This window comes from Phoenix dactylifera, chromosome 7 (genome assembly GCF_009389715.1).
Source record: "Phoenix dactylifera cultivar Barhee BC4 chromosome 7, palm_55x_up_171113_PBpolish2nd_filt_p, whole genome shotgun sequence".
NCBI lineage: Eukaryota > Viridiplantae > Streptophyta > Magnoliopsida > Arecales > Arecaceae > Phoenix > Phoenix dactylifera.
In genome coordinates, this window is record NC_052398.1 from 10,177,471 (window position 1) to 10,199,098 (window position 21,628).

At 35.5% G+C, this 21,628-nt stretch overlaps 1 protein-coding gene across 9 annotated transcripts; it reads left to right on the forward strand.

Moving 5' to 3' along the window:
- The first annotated feature begins 814 nt into the window (after nucleotides 1-814).
- LOC103707783 (CMP-sialic acid transporter 5-like) lies at nucleotides 815-21,425 on the forward strand. 9 transcript variants are annotated; one of them, XM_008792433.4, is made up of 16 exons: nucleotides 815-1,062; nucleotides 1,966-2,174; nucleotides 5,639-5,755; nucleotides 8,923-8,979; nucleotides 10,070-10,147; nucleotides 10,353-10,397; nucleotides 12,454-12,513; nucleotides 12,804-12,926; nucleotides 14,958-15,035; nucleotides 15,219-15,288; nucleotides 18,619-18,726; nucleotides 18,853-18,986; nucleotides 19,069-19,145; nucleotides 19,695-19,743; nucleotides 19,839-19,911; nucleotides 21,148-21,425. In XM_008792433.4, the coding sequence occupies exons 2-15, from the start codon at nucleotides 2,019-2,021 to the stop codon at nucleotides 19,896-19,898; spliced, it is 1,212 nt and encodes a 403-aa protein (XP_008790655.2). In that variant the 5' UTR covers nucleotides 815-1,062; nucleotides 1,966-2,018; the 3' UTR covers nucleotides 19,899-19,911; nucleotides 21,148-21,425. The 9 variants fall into 9 exon arrangements, with proteins under 9 accessions (XP_008790655.2, XP_017698457.2, XP_038984196.1 ...); XM_017842968.3 differs by lacking the exon at nucleotides 21,148-21,425 and adding an exon at nucleotides 20,890-21,121; XM_026804909.2 differs by lacking the exon at nucleotides 21,148-21,425 and adding an exon at nucleotides 3,724-3,915 and having other exon boundaries at nucleotides 816-1,062; nucleotides 19,839-20,234.
- Nucleotides 21,426-21,628: the final 203 nt, after the last annotated feature.

Consider the following 21,628-nt stretch of genomic DNA (forward strand, 5'->3'; position numbering starts at 1 on the left):
TCTCGTCTATCCTTTCTCTAGAAATACACATTATTTTTTTTCTCTCCAGCAAACACTATCATATCAAGTTCGGGTTGTATGTTTCGCACGAAGGAATATCTTTTTTTTTTTGACATCAATCATTTCGAGATCTTTGCAGATAAATAAAAAAATTAGGATGCTTTAAATTTGTGCTGGATACAATTTTTAAGAAACTTAGGATACAAATAATTAATAAAAAAAAATTTCGAAGCTTGTTTGAAAATACGAGGTCAAATCAATCCCCTACCCCTACATACCACCCTTGATAAGACCATTTCTTGTAGCTCCCACTAAATTCTAAATTCAGCGTATCATTTTATTTTCTCTCAATGCCAACTGGATTCAAAAACCAAAGTACATTCGCGGGATCCTTTTCCTCCCACCAACGAAACAACGTACAAATTTCAGTGATGTTCTAACTACTTGTATCCTCCACATGTTAGCAAAGTTCCTGCACGTCCCAATTCAGGAAACAGCCGAGCGGACAACAGGTTATCCAGCATCTATCACTCACCCCCCGCAGTCCGCCCGTTCTTCCCGCCCGTTACTCGGCTACCCGGCTAATTCTAAACAACACCCGCATCCGCAAATGCCATAATCGCCCCCAGATTATCATAAAATAACATATGTATCCTCAATTGCTTGGATGGGACAAACAAGAAGTCAGGGGCAGTATCGGTATTTCACTGTTCTCATCGTCCGCACCAAAGGGGAAGGGGCGCATGCGAAGCCCGTTGTGTAAATTTCAAGCAATATGGAGACAGCGGCAAATCCCAGCTATAAATAATCCCCCTCATATCTCTCTGCTCCGCTTCTCATAGCTTGGGATATTCCCTACCAGATCTCCTTCCTGTCTCTCTCTCTCTCTCTCCCCCCCCCACTTCGTCGGTCTCATTTCCTCTCCAAGAACCTCCCCGCCGGCGGCGGAGATCTCCGGCCAGATCCGAGACGGCGGCGGTGCGGCGCTGCGAGCCGGCCCCTCTCCGGGCCGCAGTATTCCGGTTCCGGCGATCTGGGATTGAATCCTAGCGGAGGATCGAGGTGGGTTTTGGAATTCCGGTTGAACTGGATCTCCTTTCTTTTCAGGCGTGCTTGGATCCCGTTGCGTAGGTGGTCTTTGATCTAGATCTGGCATTTAATTTCTTTTACTTAGATTATTTCGGGCTGTGGTCTGTTACTTGCTTGAAAATTTTCGGCTTTTGCTTGTTTATTTATTTACCTTTTGTTTTCCTTATATTTTATAATCTTATTTCTTTGAATAGGTTAAGAAAAATTTAATCAGAATATTAATTAACTTATTTTGAGTACAAAGAAAAAGAATTCTAGTTTTTCTCAGATTGCTGGTTGTGTTATTTGGCATGTCATCTGATATTTGCTGCCTGGTTGATCTTTGAAAGCGATTTGAATTATTGGTTTTGCTCTTTGGTTTCCACTTCTAATCCACTTATATATATACGTATGTATGTATATGTATATATAATTTGTGGGAATCGGTTCAATCTGGCTCTTCGGTTTGTTCTGTCCCTTGCTAGAGAAGAGCAAAACTTGCGTCAAAAGTTTTCTTTTCTTTCCTGTGTCTGGACTCTTTCCAAGCCTAAGGGAGTTCTAGACTTTTGCATGTGATGCATAAGCTTATATTGCAACTAATAAGACAGAAGAGTCTACCTGCCAACTGGCACTAAGGTTTTATGGCAAGCCCTTCTCTCTATATTTGTTTTCACTAAGAATTTCTCACCACATTCTATTGGGTCGACATTGGTCATAATTTTTTCTAGTTCTTCATTAGGGGATTTTCAACCTAGTGTAGTGCTTTATATACAACCCCATAGTTGATGGGAAAAGGCTTGGGTGATGTCGATGATCTTAAATGTTCTTTCCATTTGGTAATTCTAATTAGTTCTTTTATCACTGAAGCTTCAAATTGTCAACATTTTACTATTGTAGTTACGTCTGACAAACTTAACAGAGGAATCTGGTTTGAACTGCCATAGAACGGGATGATAGAATGCAGTGTCTGTCATTCCAAATTGGTATCCCCAACAAGCAAAACAGTGTCAAGGGCGTATGTTACACATAGGAGCGAGATATCATCAAAATATCATGCTCTCAATGTTCTTCTCGTTGTTGGTGATTGCATCTTGGTCGGCTTCCAGGTAATTTGTATTAATGTGTTAGATCTAAATATTATCTCTTGATGTTTCACATAATGTCTTAAAATTAATAGTATATGCGTAGATTTTTCAAAAGTGAATCAAACTTGTTAATGAAGAGCCAAAGATGCCAATGCAAGTCTATGAGTTCTAAAATTGACCCCTTACATGATAACCTGCTAAGACATCTTAAGTTATTCCAGCACCGTGCTCTCATCATGGGAGAATTGTAGAGTTGTGTAAAAATTTGGATATATCCAATTGGAGTTGGTACTCGTGTTAGTTTTAGCTATGTGCTCCAGGATAAATCTGATGTTCCCTTTAAATCTGCATATAAAATAAAAAAAAATGTGGTTTTGAGTTTTGACTTTTAACCTTGCTTGGATCTTGATATGTGTAATGTTTCAAGATCTTGGATATGTATATGGCATCTATTTATAGACATAATACACATAATTTCATCTCATGCAGATTTGAGCAGAAAAATGTATAAATAAAAACAAAAAAAAATGGTTTTGAGTTTAGACTTTTAAACTTGCTTGGATATTGATATGTGTAATGTTTCAAGATCTTGGCTATGTATATGACATCCATTTATAGACATAATACACATAATTTCATCTCATGCAGATTGAAGCAGAAAAATGTTTGTGCTTTTAGGTTTCTGATATGAGTGCAGACATCCATATGTACATATGATAAACATAACTACATCAAGCTATAACCTTCATTGGAGTACATATTGATAAGCTAGTCATTATTTTTCTAAACAAATGGACTTGTTTGTTACAAGTTGGCATAAGCCTACAAGAAAGGTATACTAGGCACCTTGAGCAACATATGTACAAAACATCTTGATAATCCATATTTATCAACATTGAATATGATTATTGCTCATAATTGATCGGACTTGGTATCTGGTTACAGCGGATATAGTTATTTTTCCCTTTTAGTTTGCATTTATATATTTTTAATCAGCCTTACTTGGTATTAATTTCAAGATTTGAATGATGTCCATCTTCAAATTTGCAAACTAAACAAACATGACTATGAATATGCATTTATATGATTTGCATTTGCTTTCTTTGCATCCTAAGCCAAAAAAGGTGAAAAGGCATAATGCTGACTCAATTTGCACTAAACACATTATGAAGCAAAATTTACAATCTCAATATTGGAACCCATAATGTTATTATGTTGGTTCAACGTCAGCATGCCCGATACAAGGATCAGTTTGGCATACCGACTCTTAGCATGTCTCCCGTACTAAGTATTAGCTATGGTACAATACATCCAGTCTGGGGCGATATGCACCAGTATGGTGAACCTTGTTTTGAAGTTGCCCTTTTAAGATGCACGATAATATACAGCTACTTGAATACTTAGTTGATCTTATCTCACATTAGGAGTACAACAAGGTATTATGTGGAATATAGTGCGGCATGTTGCATGCCATGGGTTGGCATGAGTTTCATCTAGGTCTGGTTTGGAAGTTGGTTCTGTCGAGTTGAACATGAATTGATTTTGATCTGGTCATGTTGATTGATGTCAGCTTAGGGCTTCACCACTCATGATGATATGTGGATAGTGCTCTCCTCCGAGTTGGCAGCAAGGCACCCTTTATCATGTGCATATGACTTCATGTTTGCTTGACACTTGTGGGCTCGAGTGAGGTATGTGCACATGAACTAGAACGCCAAAGCTAACTCTTACACATGGTTTCATCAGGATTTGACATATTCAGGTAAGGTTTCTTTTGATGTTTTGCTTGTGTGAACTTGTTGGGGGGTCTGACTTTTGTATGGTCTAATGACAATTAAACTACCCTCCTTCTTTGTTAGTGGGACTTCAAACCAACTATTTAACAAGAGAGCTTTTGGCCAACATGGGTAGGCAGATGTCTTGGGTGTTTGTAGTCATATTGATAACCTAAGACGTAGCACCTCTCTTGCAGTCAACTTATTTTGTCAACAAAGAGTTGTTTGAGCTCAAAATTAGGTACAAACATCCCCATATACCATCAGCATTGTGCTCATAATCTTGATTATTTGCAATCATCAAGCAGTTGAGTTGTGGCAGTGAATGACATGTTTGACAACAAGAAGATGTGCTTTAAATTGAGAACTCAATCAGGGAGTTGCAATGCCAAAACTTGACCAACTGGTACCTGAAACGGTATCAGTATGTTACCGATTTGGTATGGTACGGTGAGGATGGCAGGGTACATGCCTGTAGTGAGACAGGTTCTTGTTAACCCTGCTGCATTTTCTCTCTTTATGACTTTCTTAATTCTTGTTAGAACAAATATGATCATGAACAATCCCTGTCTCCTAAAAGATCCAGTCACAAAGGACTATCAGTCAATCTATCAAGCCTAGATCATTTAGAAACCTAAACTGGTAGACTGACCTTATAAATTTTGAGACAATCTTGGATCAAACCTTGCAATGCCATAAATGAACAATTCTCCTAGCATTTTAATCATCTTTTAAGTAAAGTTTTCCCTCAAAACCTTTATCTGCTGATTTTGATTTTCCCCTTTAATTGGCTCCTCTATTTGTCTCTCCATTATAATGTCCCTTATTCTCCTTACCTTCTATGCTTCTTAAAGTCCGCTTACGATTTATTTTCAATGCAGACTTGTGCAGATATGATCAGATATTAATTTTGTCCTTACGAAACTTCATTCGTAAACCCCAACCCTGTAGATCAAAGCCTGTATTCTCAGTCTTTGCTCTCTTTATCTTTCTCTCTATTTCTCTCCCTTTCTTGCTCTGTCTTCTTATCTTCTATAGATGTCTCCTTACAAGATCTGGACACAGATTGTTCCACAGCATATGAATTACGTTTAGATTCTTCCATAGAGCCTTTATAACATGGAGCAATGCTCTATATTCGATTATAAAAGTTCTGGATAATGATGATGATGCATATGCTCAATTATTTATCATTGATTTTTCTTTAATGTGTGAAAGGTAATCAAGACAATGTTCTGAAAATGCTCCCTAGATTGGTGACGTCCGATGGGGCTTTTGCATAATTGGGATGAGCTATCCTGGTTCATGAGAGAAGGGGCCACATGCCAATTTGAAAATATGCAAATGACCTTTTGGAAGGGTTATGCATTATCAGTTATAAAGTAACAAACATTTCAGATCCTCCACTTCAATGGTGTTGGATGCTTATATTAAGTTTTATTAATTTATCTTCTATAATTATTGGTAGCCTTTTTTTAAAAAAAAATACTTTTTGATACAGAATGCTCAAAGGCTGATTTATAACTAGGTCTGTGTATCTTATTCTCATTTGACTGTTACTTTCTGTGCTAGGTCTGTTTATGCTTTTAAAAAAAACATTCAGCACTTTTTAAAACATGGATCTTTCCCAAGCAAAGGACAATATTTTGTTAAAAAAATAGTGTACCTGCAACTTGACAGTGTTTGATGTGCTTTTCTGTTTTATTGCAGCCTATTTTAGTTTACATGTCCAAAGTGGATGGGAGCTTTAAGTTTAGTCCTGTCAGTGTTAACTTTCTAACTGAGGTTGCAAAGGTTTTCTTTGCCATCGTCATGCTTTTATTCCAGGTTTGTTTATATATGCTTGTGCTTCAATTTTTGTAGTTGTATTTGTTTCTTGATCTCTTATATTGTAACATTCCATCAGCTAACCTTTGGATATCTGCACCACATTTTGATCTACAAATTAATAGATATTGGAGTATTAACTAAATTGAAGGTAGTGTGTAGCATGCGAATATTTAATGAAAAAATAATTTGATTTGGTCTCTGTTTTAGCTTTGGCTGCATGCTGTATATCCATACTTGAACTTATGTCGAGATGCTAGGTGTCTATTAAATTCAAAATCTTGATAGTTCACAATTGCTTTGTAATCCTTGATTTTGAGATCTTGGTACTTAGATATGTTATCTATGTTTAAATACACTAAACATTTTGTTTTTTATGCTCTGTTTCCTTAAAATACTAATATGCAATGTTTGCCTCTTTTGGTTCACCTGCTGTTTCGAATTCCTCTATGAGGTTCATGTACTAGACATCTTCTCTGCCTAGTTGGCTGTACCATGGTTGTTGCATTCTGTGTCTTCAAGCAGCTCTGTGAGAACCTTTCTAAGGATTAATTGTGTCATCAGCTGCAAGGTTCAGATTTGCATATCATTTCATATCTAGCAGTCTAAATGGAGCTTTGCACAACGCAGTAGACCAAATGCTTGCATGCTCATACACACATTAGAAGACATAACCAAACAATGTTGCATTTAAGATGCCCATCAGGAAAATATTTTTGTAGACTGTTACAGATTCTTTTATAAGTATGGGGGATGTGCAAGGACATTTAAATTACCTAAACCATCCATACAACATGAATAAAATAGTCAAGCTAGCCTTCAATTTCCCATAACTTAAATTGTTCTCCCCCAGAATAGACTGCTCCTTGCTTTTTATGTTCTGTTTTAACCATATTTTCTTATTACGACCTTTGGGCTAGATCAGCTCTTTGTCCATATGGATAATCCTTTTGAGCTGTGGATTTGCATGCTTGGCAGACTTTCCCGTGCTCTTTTAATCAGTGCTACACAGTAGTTGAATGTTGTGCTTGTGGAATCAACTTAATCTGCTGACTGGATTCTTCTTGCTGAAATGTATATGCTTTTAACAGTTTTGGCGTAGGTTTTGATAATTTCTAATAGTGACTATGCATTACTGAATAAAGAGTTGTCAAATTATAAGTAGGTACATGTTCTCCAGAGTAATAGCATATGTGCAGTATAATTTGAGGTTGCTTCTCAAGTTAGGTATTAAACTACTAGGACAACAAACAACTAGGCCTTTGGTTTTATTCCAGACTTGAATATAGCTATTTTTGGTAAAAATATACTTCCAGCCAAGGATTGCCGAACTGGTACCAGGTGCCATACCGATCGGCGTCCAATCCGATTCAGTATTGGGGCTGTACCGAGAGAGAAAATCAGCCAGAGCCAAAGAAAGAGAAGAGAAAGAGAGAGCGAGCAGGGGAGAGAGGGAGAAGGAGCGGACGAGGACGCTTGCGAAGGGGGGGCGGCGGAGGCCGCAGCCACAAAAAAAATTTTGAGAATTTTTAAGTGAAGTCGGCAAATAGCTTGCCGACTTCACTTAAAAATTCCGAAATTAAAAAATTTAGGAATTTTTAAATGAGTCGGCAAGTGATTTGCTGACTTCACTTAAAAATTTTCAAATATTTTTCCGCGGCTGCGTCTCCTATTTCAATGCTGATTTCACTTAAAAATTTTTAATTTTTTTTCCGCAGCCGCCAAAATAGGGGACGCGGCCACGCCTCGGCCTCCGCCGCGCTCCTGTGGCCTCCGCTGCCCCCCTCGTGGCCCTCCGCAGGTGTCCGCGGCCGTTCCTCCCTCCCTCCCTCCCCCGCTCGCTCTCTCTTTTTCTTCTTCTTCTCCGGCTCCAGCAGCAAACCAGTTTCAAAGCCGGAACCATACCAGTAAGCCACCAGTACGGCTCAGAACAGGCAGAACCGTCCGGTTCCAGACGGTTCCACATTCCTTGCTTCTAGCTCATCTGAGTTTTAAAGTACAATTGCGACATGGTTAATTTCTGATCCAGTACATAAAATCCACAACACATCTTATATGGTGTTTGTCCTATTCATCCTTTTTGTTCCTTTTTGCTTCACTTTCTTTGTATTTTCCGCCGGTGACTTTTTTAGTTCTCCATGCTTCTTGTTATTTGGACTATTGCCATGCACTGTGCATGGGATAAGAGCAGTTTCATGCTCTATTAGTTTCTGAATTTCTGCTATCAGTTATTCTCTGTGTGTGTGTGTGTGTGTGTGTGTGTGTGTGTGTTGTGTCTGTCTGTCTCTGTCAAATAATTTAAGAGAGATTTTTGCAAGAACAGATAGGAATATGTTCTTCAATCAAATTCAAGGATAACATGAGATAATGTTTAAGGAAAAAAATGCAACTCAACTCCAGTGTAGAAGCATTTTCTTGAAGACTGAATTTGCGTTATGGTGACCTGTTCTCGGCTGAGGGGCAAAAGATATGCTCTTTTAAATATTTTAATTATCACGAACATAAATACATTAAAAAATTTATTCCTGATAGCATCTGCACCATAAAGAAAACAAAGAAAGAGAAGGAATAAATATCATGCAGCTCGATGTACTTTCAGCTGAAATTACAGCAATAAAGCTATCATTTTTCTGTATGTTAACTCGATGTGGAATTAAGTTGATTTGAGAACTGTAGAAGGAACCCATACTGCATTATTTTTTTTACCGTTCTCCATGGAAAACATTGTTTATCAACATTAAAATTTTGCGAGTTTCATTTTTTCCTGCTGACTAGTATCTCCTTTGATCAATTTAAAATTCTTATGTTGTTAATTTGTATGCACTTTATCTGCTTTACATGTTTAGCTGATCTCGCATTTCATGTGATTTGTATTAATTCTAGGTTTCATTTGAATTGTATAACTTCCATAACTCAATGATTTTTAAGCATTGGCATATCTATTTTGGGCTACCCAAAGCCTGGTTGTTCATGAAATGTTCTAATTAGGGCACATGTGGGTAGTTTTTATCAGTAGCTAGTATTCATTCTTTTGTTACAACGGTTCAGAAGATTTACATCAGTGGGATTGAAAATGAGCCTTTCTTTCTTTTTTTTTTTTTCTGTTTTCTTTTGAAATTTCAAATCTGTAAGAATTTTTCTAATATTGCTTATTTTCTGTTCAACAGGCTAGGCAACAAAAAGTGGGAGAAAAGCCTCTTCTTTCAATTTCAACATTTGTTCAGGTAGTTTTTCTTGTACAGAAATATTTATGGTGAAACAATTTTTACATCATCTTTTTTTAGTTAGTCTTGGCTAAGTCTTGGTTAAGTTGGAACCATCCTATCTGCTCCCCTACTTGTATCTGCAATCAGGTTGGACTTGCTAACTTACCTTTTTTTATCGTTCTGAACAATTCTATTGAAATCGAAATCAAATCCATGGTTATAAACTTAAATTTGTGTAATTCTATCAGCAGCCTATCTTATACAAAGTTGGTTTCTTACTTTTGTTCTTGTAGTCTTCCTATTTATGTAGCTGCATCGATTATCTAAATTTCTTTAGAACATTTACTTACTCAGCATATAACTTTTGAATGATAGCCCTTTGTACCTTCTGTGAAGCATGAAAAACTGGTATGAACAACTTTTTCCTGGAGACGTGGTGCAATACATATCAAGAACAAAATTAGATGTGAGGAAAAGGATAGAAGATTGATCTTTCCATTAATGATTCTAGATTTTTGATGTGAAATAGGCATTTGGATTTGAACCACTTTCACAATTTTCTGAGCAGACTTGCTGGAATTCAAAATGCCATTCTATTATCATGGAGAAAACTGGATTCCCTTTTTGTTTTCCTATTTTGTATATTGTTATTGTATTTCTTTGACATGATTGGAGTGTAAAAGATAAGTTAATGTTAACTTTTCTTTTCCAAAATGTCATTCGTTGCTAACATTATGCTTGGATAACTTGATTGGAACACTAATTGGATTTCATTGGTTACTAGATCTGAATGAGTACCAATATGAACAGGTGAATTTAATTAATATTTTATTGGATCAACATGGTGAAGTGTTAGCTACATCACTGTAAAATACTAATGAAATTTTTAGATTTAAATCTGAATTCTAACTAATTTAAACTATGCATGTGCTATGCCTACATCTCTTTCCAAATTTATTTTGTTAGTATGCATTTATTTTCATTTTTTTTGTCTTAATGAGATGCACACATTCTGCTTAAACCTTGAAATGAATTTCACATATCTGGCCATCATATGGTGCAATAAGCGATAGCATCTGATTGTCAAATTGTATTATTCTGCTTGCAGGCAGCTCGTAATAATGTTCTTCTTGCTGTTCCTGCTCTTCTTTATGCCATCAACAACTACCTGAAATTTATAATGCAGGTATTGAGCCTTTTGCATGGCTCAGGCATTATGACATACATTTTCTTGTTTGTTTCTATCATGAAGTATAAGAAAGGTGAAGCTGTTGATATTATCATGTGATGGTGTTGCCGATCTCATGTGATGACTTTGATGATTTACCTAATTTAACCTATATAACTATGCTGAAAACCTTATCTAATTGTTGGTTCTGGCTTTCATGCAGTTATACTTTAACCCAGCAACTGTGAAAATGTTGAGCAACCTGAAGGTAACATTCATTTATGAAATTAGCTGCGCCAGGCAATAAATTTATTGAAGCATTGTAAACTACTTATAATGGCTTCTGTTTTCTGTAACTATTCTTTGCTGGGTGTTTAGACATCTGATATCTTGGGTAGTCAAGGTGTTCTTGGATAAAACTTTTGTGAATTTTATGTGGATTAAAGTTTTTGTGCCATACGTCAAAAACTTTACAGAATAACATATTCATTCCAGCCTGATTCTTGCATAAATGATATAGCTTTTTTGATTTATCTGGGAATGTGGTCATTCTCACAAAAAATTCTACTCATGCTCTTGAATTTGGACTTTATTTACTTTTGATGCGTCTTTTGATTCCTGCTATTTTTGTAAGATTTGCTCGCTCTAAATTGTGGCAGTTTAGATCAATTGATTTCACCCTAATGTTATTTTTGATTGCTATATGAAATGCGGTGAAAGAGCATTTTTTAAGCTTTTTCTATGTTGTCTATATCTGTGCTTGTTCTGCAATAAAGTTTTCCATTTAAAATGATTTTGCAAGAATCTCAAGGGCTAGCGCCCAATTTGCATCAACCTGAAGCTTTAGGGGTTTCAATGGACCAACAATGCTTGGTCTAGGGTTTGCTTGGGCCTTGCCCAAGCTAAAGCTGAGCATGAGTGTACAGGCTCACCTCCAGCCTGGTTCTTGGAGTCAAGCCCAAAAATCTGGCATCTTTTCTTCTTCTTTCAACTGCCCCAGGCCTAGATTCTATCCCATCCTACACTCCAAGCCCTCACCTTACCATAATCCTATCTTCTTTTCCTTCCTCTCCATTTTTAACCTTGCAGACATAGCCTTAACTGAGTGTAATAATATACCCTATCCATATTGATTATTTTGTATATCTTGGATAACAAAAACTGTGATATTTTAGTTTCTGTTGTCAATCAATCTCTACTAAGGCCTCATCTTCATTTCTATCTCTTTGAAATTGCGTTCTGTATACTCCTTGTTTGTTAATTTTTAAGTCCTCTAAAATTTCCTTCATAAATCCAATTTAGCACCTAATATTGTCTTCTTCTGATCAATCAACACTATATCATTCCCTAATGGCGTACACTATAATAAACCATCCTGAATAGAAGGGCCTTAAAATAATTACCAATTAACTTATAATTTTTTGAGAATATGGCAGTTTTGTTAACTTCCAAAATTGCAGTTGAAGAAATGTTTAGCTCAGCTGCCTCAGCATATATTTTACATTGATATATGGACTCCTCTTACCAACTAATTATAATTTTCCCATAACAGAGGACTTCAATAGGCATATCCTGTTGACTATGGGTCTGTTTGGATGCCAGATGTTCTAGTCCAGTGATAAGATCTGCTTATATCAAGAAACCAAAGGAAAGAAGCTAATGGAGAGGTTTTAGGGATTGAAAGGGACCATAGATTTCATTATACCTAAGTATTAGGCACAAGGAAAATCACATTTCCAACCATATGCTTTATCTGCAATTAAGGGAGTAATAACATCTTGGCCACCGACAATCCGCTTAAACCTTCTCATGTTAGACCACCTTCACTGGAGACTTCTGAAGAGTTGGGAACTTATTGCCAAATAAAATGATCCAGTGTCTAAACAGGCCATATGTCTCAGTGAAACATTATATCTCACGTGCTCATATGTTTTTCTTGGAAATTGGCTTTTTTAGTTAGTCACATATCGTTGAGGAGAACAATGTTCAACTGTCAAACTCACTCTGTTAAGCACATTCTTCTTTTAACCATATTATCTACCCTCATAATTCATAAGACTTCGGTTTTCACCGGGTGATTCAATAGTTTCTAGATATAGTAGATAGTTATCTAGCTACCTGGTTATCAAAATCTATAATATTAGAATCTATAACATTAAACTTTTAATTAATTTGCTTATTTATATAACATGCTATATCTTGAGATCCTTGTTACTCCATTACAATTTGTTCGGACATGTTTCCTTAATTGTAGATTATGTTGTTTGTTTTTAAAATTGTACTTCATATTTAATATTATTTTATGGTTCTGCTAACTCTTGTAGGTTTTGGTAATCGCTGTTCTTTTGAAGATCATAATGAAAAGGCACTTTTCCATTATCCAGGCAAGTTTCAGATTTGCCATGATTTTCTAGCAAACTATTTTATTGATGAAATACTGGGAGGGGACAAAGGAACTTGTCATTTTTGGATGATATCTCTACATGTTTTATATTTGAGCAGCATACTGATATATGTAATTAACAGCTATTCTTTTTATGAGATGTTTTTTTTTTTTTAAAGTCAAGGAGAGTAATTGGCTGTTTTTTTCTTATCTTTGCAACTATTTGAAAGTTTTGTTAAAGTAATGATTTCGTCATTAATGGTTAAATATGTTCTTTTTGTTACATGGCAGTGGGAGGCTCTTGCGTTGTTGCTCATTGGAATCAGTGTTAATCAGCTCCGGTCATTGCCTGAGGGAACTACTGCACTTGGTCTTCCTGTAGCAACGGGGGCATGCATATATACATTAATTTTTGTAAGTCTAATTAAACATGAGATCTTTAAAGCTTCACATCTTGTCACATCTCATGATTATCCATAGGAACTTGTCTGGATTTGCTCAGTAAATTGTTTTCCTTTCTCCTGTAGTAAATTTCCTCCCCATGTTATTATAAACTGGTTGAGAAGTGATCAGCATTGCAAAATTTGATAGATAATTCTCTAGTTTAGAATTTTTCACTTTGCAAATTTTTGAGTCAAGGTTCTTCTGAAAGCTAAGATTATCTGTTCGAAAATTAGCTCGAATTTCATGATTCATGTGGTGACTTATATTATATTATAGTAAACTATACTATACTATATATTATATTATACTACATATTATATTATACTATACTATACTAAACTATAGTATATTACATTACATTACATTACATTATTTTATATTATGTTATATTATATTATATATGACTAGTGAAAAGTTATGGAATCTTGGATAGATTTGTATGTACTTTGGACTCTAATCTTATATATGCGAATGCTGTACCTTTTTCAAGGTTTCAATATGCAGTTTTTAAAACCTTTACCAGCATTCTTGTTTAAAAATTTTAATTAAAAAAATATACTGTTATTTTTTAAGAAGCAAACTGAAACTTTTTAGTATGTAAGTTTATTCAAACAGATCGACCCAAACTATCAAGCAATTCCAAGGTGAAAAAATTGAGTTTGAACCTCCTATGCCTTTCTGTAAACATTGTTAGGATACATTGTCCATGGAGATGAAAACCTAGGAAGCATGGATATGGTGGGAGACGGTTATGATACGATGCAGATATACCATACAAAAATCTTGAAAACATAGGATACGGATAACTAAGATACTTCAATAATTAATTTTTTTTTACGTATAAGCTTCAAAACATCCAGAAAGCATTATTGGTTTATCATATAATACCATATACCAACATTCAGCATCGCAAATCCTAAGACAGTTCGTAAAATGAAAACTCAAATAATATTTACAATATAATACATGTAGATCTAGCAAGCATATATAAGTTAGTAGACATAAATAAAATAAACTTTCTTTATTCTGCAAATACAAAGGCTGTAAGATAATTAAAACAAATGCAGCAAAGTAATGAGAATTCATGCAGCAAAATATATGAATAATAAGAATAGCAGCAACAAATACTCAATGAGTCAGAAAATTTATTAACAAAAATAAAAGGATATCTAGTTTCCAAACCTGTTTGACCCAAGCCTGATAACTCGCTGGTGTATCGATAAGTATCCTCAGAGTATTCTAGAAGTATATGGACGTATCCTAGGTGCATCCAGGAAGTATCCAAATGTATCCTAGGAGTATATGTACCCTATTTGAATTGTAAAAATTCAGGATACTTCCTGTATCGGACATGTTTGATCAGTTTCAAGTTACACTGAGTGCAACTCTTACACCTTTTTTGAATTGGATGATAGGGATTTTATGTTGATAATCAAGCCATTGGATATGATCTATTCACTCTAAATTGCTTATACACCAAAGATCATGTGACTGGGAAATCCGTAACTTATGGATCAAGTGGTCAAAAATTAGATAACTTAAATAACATGAGACAATACTTGATTTTTGAACACTTGATGCATAGGCTACGTGTCTCCAAATCATATGAACTTTTTGGTATGTAAGCATTTTAGAGGTAGTAGATTATACCCCACAACTCTGTTCATCGATGTGGGACCTCTATCATCCAATTCAAATAAGGTATAATTCTATAAGTGTTGCACCAGGTGTAACCTAAGGCTGACCCATATATCTATTCGGGTATGTATATTCAGGTCCATGACTATATCCAATATGTATGGATATGGCCATGGGTGGTGTTTTGGAGTATCTGTGCTTCTTAGATGAAAGCTGTAGTAGGATCTTAAAAGGAACTAATTAATTATTGTAGTTGAATTGATTAGTTGTTAAATGTTGTAAAATAGAAACCAATTATGCGTTTCTCTTAATTCTGAGCTCTAGTTTCACATGTGATTCTGACATGTTGATGAAAATTTTTAGGTGACTGTTCCTTCACTAGCCTCAGTTTTCAATGAATATGCTTTGAAAAGCCAGTTTGAGACAAGCATATATCTTCAGGTAACTCTAATAGGTGAATGTAGCTAGTTGCTAATTGGCATTTTAAAAAAGGGTAACTTCCAACTTTGTGATCTTGTGCTTACAAAACCCTTGACTTCATACATATTGTGAGATGCTTCCATTTTTTTGCCCCTTCATGTTCTTCACGTACCCTTAATTTGTGTATTTCTGTTTCATTTGCAGAACTTGTTTTTATATGGCTATGGTGCTGTATTTAACTTTCTTGCCATCATTGGAACTGCCATTTTCAAAGGTACAAAATGAAAGCAATTCTCAAGACTCATAATGTCACTCTAGGAAAACAAAGAAGTTCAATTAACCTAAATATACTGGCCTTCAGAATTCTGCTATAATATTAATAGTCATGTTCTGATTTTATTTTTTGAGAGTAGAATTTTTCTGTTGCTATTTGCATGCCAATGTGCATAGAATTTCAATATGGAATATTAATAGTCATGTTCTGATTTTATTTTTTGAGAGTAGATTTTTTCTGTTACTATTTGCATGCCAATGTGCATAGAATTTCCATATGGAATGAACAGGCATTGTTCATTGACATGAAGATAGGCTACCACGCTTTCTGTATGTTCCATTGATTAATTTTATTAACTGATTCATCACTTAGGAAACAGATTGATACTTGACAACAAATTGAACCAGTGGTGACTTATGATACAGGATGGGCAATCCTACATGTGAAGATCATCTTTTATAGATTAATCATCATATGGAGATGTTCGCTTGTACTCAGAAAGATTATGTTGGACCATTGTCGCTGTATTTCACCACTGTTGTACCTTAAGTGCTGCTTTTGGTTCAAACCTAACATTGATGCTTTCATTCAAGACTAACCTTGAGCATCAAATACCACATGCAAACATAACAATGGCTAAGGTTTTGCATCTTTTTTCCAAATTCAATCCTACCACTGTGGTCTACTGTGACTAGTATCTTGTGGAGGTTCTGATGCATATTACCTGAATGCCCATCTATGTTCTATTTATATCTTTTCGGGGATTCAGCTGGAGGTATGTGAGAAGAAATTTTATTTCAAAGCTAACTAGAAACCTGACCATATATGCCAAACACCAAACAGCTTAAAGGCATTTCTCTAGTGGTGAATGGCAGAGGCTAACAAAAATCCTCATAAATTCCCATTTTCTGTAAGGATAAATATCAAACTTGAATTGTAAGGAAATCTAGATTTTGGATATTCAGTACAATAAGTCTGCATGTGCCAAAAATAAGTATAACCATCAGCTTGTCTAGTCTGACCATTAATTAAGGCAGTTTTGAATTATGTAAATTGCATGCTAGATCTTGAGGTACTTTTCTTTGCAGGTTAGATGCCAACTACTAAATGCATGTCTAGGTTAATTTATGGAAAAGTCAAAAGGTTTGTTATAGGAAAAATCGCCCCAACAAAAAGTTTCTGATACTTACAATTTTCTTCAGGAAGAGGTGCAACCTTGACTTCTTAGGATATGGGTTTCTCACAACAGCACTGTTTAAAGCATGCTTTATGACAAAAGCATACTCTCCATTTCTTGTTTTTCCTAGCTTTGTCTCTTCATTTCTGACTAATGAAAGATTTCATGTTTTTTCTCCATCATGGTTTGTCATTTGAGCAAGTTGTCATGGTCCAAAAATACCCTCAGGCACTCCTAGTGGGGCCACACAAAACCAATTTTTGTTGATATTTGTATTTCTATTATGACACAATTGTATACTTTGATTTCTTAGAAAGTTTACCCGTTTTTCTTAAAATGATTCATTATTTTACATAATAGTTGCTTACATTATTTTTGAAAGTGATACTGATAGAAAAGATGTTTTGAGACCTAGTTTGTCTTTCCCTCTCAGAATATTAGGCAGACTTCATCGTATAGTGCTAAAAGTGTGACTGTTGCTAGGCAACAGCCTGTCATCAGTCACCGCTTTCAGAATTGGGATGCCCTTGTTGTAGTCTTAATCTCCAAATATGGATCATCTCTGAATTTTTGACCTTGTAACTTCTTGGACCACTTTGTTTTAGGTTATAATGTTATACAAGTGGGATTGGATGGACCATTGTACCCACTTTTCCTTTTTTTGAGCATTTGCCACATTGTCTTGGTGGCATGGTGGCCGGAAATAAATCATATTTTTTGTTATTCTAACTTGTTTTCATAATTGCGTGTGCCATGGTAGGTGGTGTCTTACAAACTCACTGAATGCCTTGAATTTTTTGAAAAATATCAATCTTGAAAACAGAACATTCTAGCATGTTTTGGTGAATAACAGTAGGCTTATTAACAGCTAAGCACAAAATATTTAGTATCCTGCTGATATTAGCAACTTCAGAAACCATCTCATTGCACATTGTCATATTATTGTGCAATCAGGAAAATAATCTTTTACAATCTATTATGTACAATTTTTGGTGCCACCATAATCAAGGCCTGGAATGCTTGAAATATTCAAAATATATTTCTATCTAATATAATTGTTATTTTTATCATTGAAGGCATGCATACTGGTCCTGAAGAGTTTGATGCATCATGTATATATATAAACATAGTACATGCATGCAACTTTAAATCTCAAACAAGATACACCTCTTGACAATTTACGTAATATACCATTTATTTTTAATGGCAAATGATGGACCCTGTTTGGGGGATATGTCTTATGCATCACTCATCTAGGTCTTTTGTTTAAGGAACAAGGTTGAGTGTTATTCTTTGCCGAGGGCTCAATTTGACTGAGATTAGAAGTCCTATCAGGCAGACTTTTTTGTTTGGTAACCTATATTTATCCTACCCCATTTGGGGGCTAAAGGGTGCATAGAAACCCTCTTTCTCTTGCTCATCTGTATTGGTGCAGTCACTTGTTCATTCTTAAGCATGTCTGAGAGGTAGTCATGCTTACCTATACTCCTAGAATAATTTTTTATTGGCTTCAGAGAGCCTTCACCGCCCATCTCCTGCTTGTGCACATGGATCCTAACCATGCCTGTGTGATCTCATGCCTTGTTGCATGATGGTGCGTGAGCGGGTTTGACATCAACCTGGTGTGCAAATTCGTAAGGCTCATTGTCAGACACAATAATTTGACATGTAGAACATCCACATATAGTAGTTCATTTGATGGTGGATCATCACCCATATTCAAAGATTTTCTAGAAGTTGTCAATGTCAATCTTCTGCAAGCTATTGACCTGAATGGTATTTTGATGCCTTCCTCATAACCCTCTTCTTATTACCGAGCATTCTTCCATCAGATTAGGCAATAATAATAGCTATTTATGCCTTTTCTCTGTCATCACATGGATGGAGAAAGGGATATGTATGGCAGTTTTTTCTGATGAGCTGTTTTCCATTTTGAATGAGTTTTCTGATTTCTCTTTGATTTGAAATGACTTTTTGAGCTGTGAACTGATCTAGCACTTAGTATGAGTAAATAAATCTATATCCTTAATCTATATATGTTGCATCATGTGACGTCTTTTTATGTTGGTGTACCTGCACCCAGCTCACCCTGTCTTTTATAAATACATATTATATAGTTATTAAAGTTCGGAATGGAATCTTTGATGTCTCAGGACCCAGTAGCTTTGACATCCTTCAAGGCCACTCAAGGGCTACAATGTTTCTCATATGCAATAATGCAGCACAAGGCATTCTATCCTCATTCTTCTTCAAGTATGCAGGTAGAATAGTTACTATGATTGATGATTTTGACTTGCTTGAATCCTTGTAGCCACTAAAAATACATTCTTTTTTCTGCATTGACTGGAAATATTTTGTTTATTTCGTGGTCAAATTGATGCTTACAGATACAATTTTGAAGAAATATTCATCGACAGTTGCCACAATTTTTACTGGCATAGCATCTGCTTTGTTGTTTGGTCATACTCTGACTATGAACTTTATTCTGGGAATCTCAATAGTGTTTATATCGATGCACCAGGTAACTGCTACGTATTGAAGTTGTCTATCTCAATACTGTTGATTTCCTAGCTATCCGAGTCCCTGACAGTGCCATTCTACAGTTTTTTTCTCCACTAGCAAAAGCCAAAAATGAGGTGCCAAATGGAACACAGGAAATGATGGATGCTCAAGATCTCAGGTTGTCTAATTCTATTGCTGGTAGATAGGCTGCCTATATCACAGTTCAGTCTGTCCTTTAAGCATTTTGAAGTAGTATATAATACCATTGAAATAGATATTTTATCAATTCCTGATATGTCCAAACATCTTTTGAGAATACGGCAGTTATTCACCACCACTCAGTTTTGAACTTGAGACTTCTCACTTGGAGAAATGGGTTCCAACCAGCTGACCAACCAGCTGTTGGCCTGATATGTCCAATTATTGCTTTATTACACTTAGAAAAACTGCTATAAACCAATTGAGGAACTGGGCATGTGAAGTGCATTGGCACATGCCAAGATATGAAACCTGAATTCCTTGCAAAAATAAGTTATGCTGATACATTGACATAATATAAATTCTGTGGATTTTCTGTGGGTTGGTTGAGTTGGATTCAAAAGTTTGAAGCAATATGAGAGTAATCTCTAAGTCCTTGAAAGTTCATCAAATAACACATTTATTCTGTTGTAACATCTGTGTTCCTTTCTCATGAGCCTGGCATAATATGGATGCCTCTATTTTTCAGGTCAAAGGAAGCATCCTTTATCAATATGACTGCTGGTGCAACTGAAGACGTAAGGAATTTTTCGGTCATTACTGAGAATTATAAGTTAACAACTTTTTATTTTTGACTAATATTTTCTCAGGCATTTTTTTCCCTAAAATTCAGGCTAGCCACCTTGTCGGACATGATGAGAAACATGAGAAACAGCCACTTCTCCCCACCTAATGTTATTCACGAGGCATGCTTCTTCTGATCCCTATGGTTTATTTCAGAAAGAGGATATTATAACAGGCATACTTCTGCAATCATTTTAAAAAGATATGCATTCACTAAACATTTTGGATTTAGGACTGTGCTAGTAAAATGCATCTTTAATGTCAGACATAACAACCATTTTTTTTTCCGGCTTGCCATTGCCAAAAGCCAACATGACATAAGCTACCATACTGTGGAAGTTGACTTAAGCTAAAAAGAAGGCATGAGTTTCTGCAATTCATGATAAACCTGACTTAGACCAGATATCTATCCTATTCTATAGATCAGTTGATGTTTCAAGATTAATTTTGTTATTTTTCATGGCCGTGGATCTGCAGGACTCTTAAAAGTCCTTGAACATCTGTTTGCATGTTTGTAGATCAACTGAATTGTAATGCAATGGAAAGTATAAAATGTTAAGATTTTATTTATGTATTTTAATATCTAAACAAATCCTAGAAACAACTAAAAGGACTTCTAATTAGGCTCTGACAAGTTCTAATGACCTTACCAATCCTAATCAGACTATGCGAAGTTTAAGGTCTAGAATGGTGTAATAATCAACCTAAAAAAGAGAGGTTGTGATTGAAGCCGGCGTCGGGTATATGTTCGAAACAAGCATGGATATGTCTTCAGTGGCAATTGTCTCATCTCATCCAGAAGTTGATACCAGACTTCTGAGAGGTTGGATCTTTACCGCTAACCTAAATTAGGCACAGCATTAGAAACCAAGGTAGGAATTTAGCACCTAGATAGGTAATAAAGGAAGAATTATTTATTATGGTGGATATGCTGTGGATAAAACCTTGCATCTTTTATTCCAACTCTTACTCTCATTTGTTTTTTTTAATTGCTGTTATATTAGAATAGGTAATTCTAATTCATATTTCCTTCATCTTAATGTTGTTATTACTATTGTTTTTTTTTTTTTTAAGAACATTGTTGGGAACAATTTTTACAGGGATTTGGATGATGATTCTTTTACTGGACATATTATAAAGATGAGCCAGTTCTAACTGCAACAAATAAAATGTTTCACTGCAAAGAGCAAATTATATATATATATATATATATATATATATGGATGTATGTATATATGTATATGTATATATGTATGTATGTATGTATGTGTATATATATGTGTGTGTGTATATATACATACATCATACATATAAACACATTTTTCTGGTCGTAAGTGTCAAGCTGTCTCATGCTGTAGGAGGATCAGCTGCCCTGAGATGGAGTACAGGAGTTACAGCTGAGCTGTAGAGGGTGGTAATAGAAGGCACTTTGTTGGTTTTCTGCCCATAGTGTACCGTTATTATTTTAGTGTGTACTGGACTTCCCCGGATATCACTTATGTCAAGTTTTTTTATTTTTTCCGCCATCGAGTTTTGGACCTACCAGTGCTACCGTCCCGTGTAAAAATTGGCGATACAAATTTATATGTTCGTTTAAATGAGCAACGAAATCCCGAGTTATTATTTAGCTGGTTAAGGTGTATTTCTTATTGGTCCTTGTTCTCAAAAATCTTGCACAAACATGGCAAATTTTACCATGGAAAACAAGATTGAAAATTGGCTCCATATCTCTTTGGTAACCAATTCATCTGGCGCCGCATTGCACTCTTGCGTTGTGCCTCAAGCTCCACACCAAACTTCACACGAGGAACATGCGATATCATACTGTTGCATTCCTTG

Excerpts from the sequence above, each read along its gene's own strand:
- LOC103707783 (XM_008792433.4), top strand. The coding sequence starts at position 2,019 with ATGATAGAATGCAGTGTCTGTCATTCCAAATTGGTATCCCCAACAAGC. Across the intron at positions 15,289-18,618 it reads TGGAACTGCCATTTTCAAAG|GACCCAGTAGCTTTGACATC; the intron begins GTACAAAATGAA and ends TTGATGTCTCAG. Across the intron at positions 18,727-18,852 it reads ATTCTTCTTCAAGTATGCAG|ATACAATTTTGAAGAAATAT; the intron begins GTAGAATAGTTA and ends TGATGCTTACAG.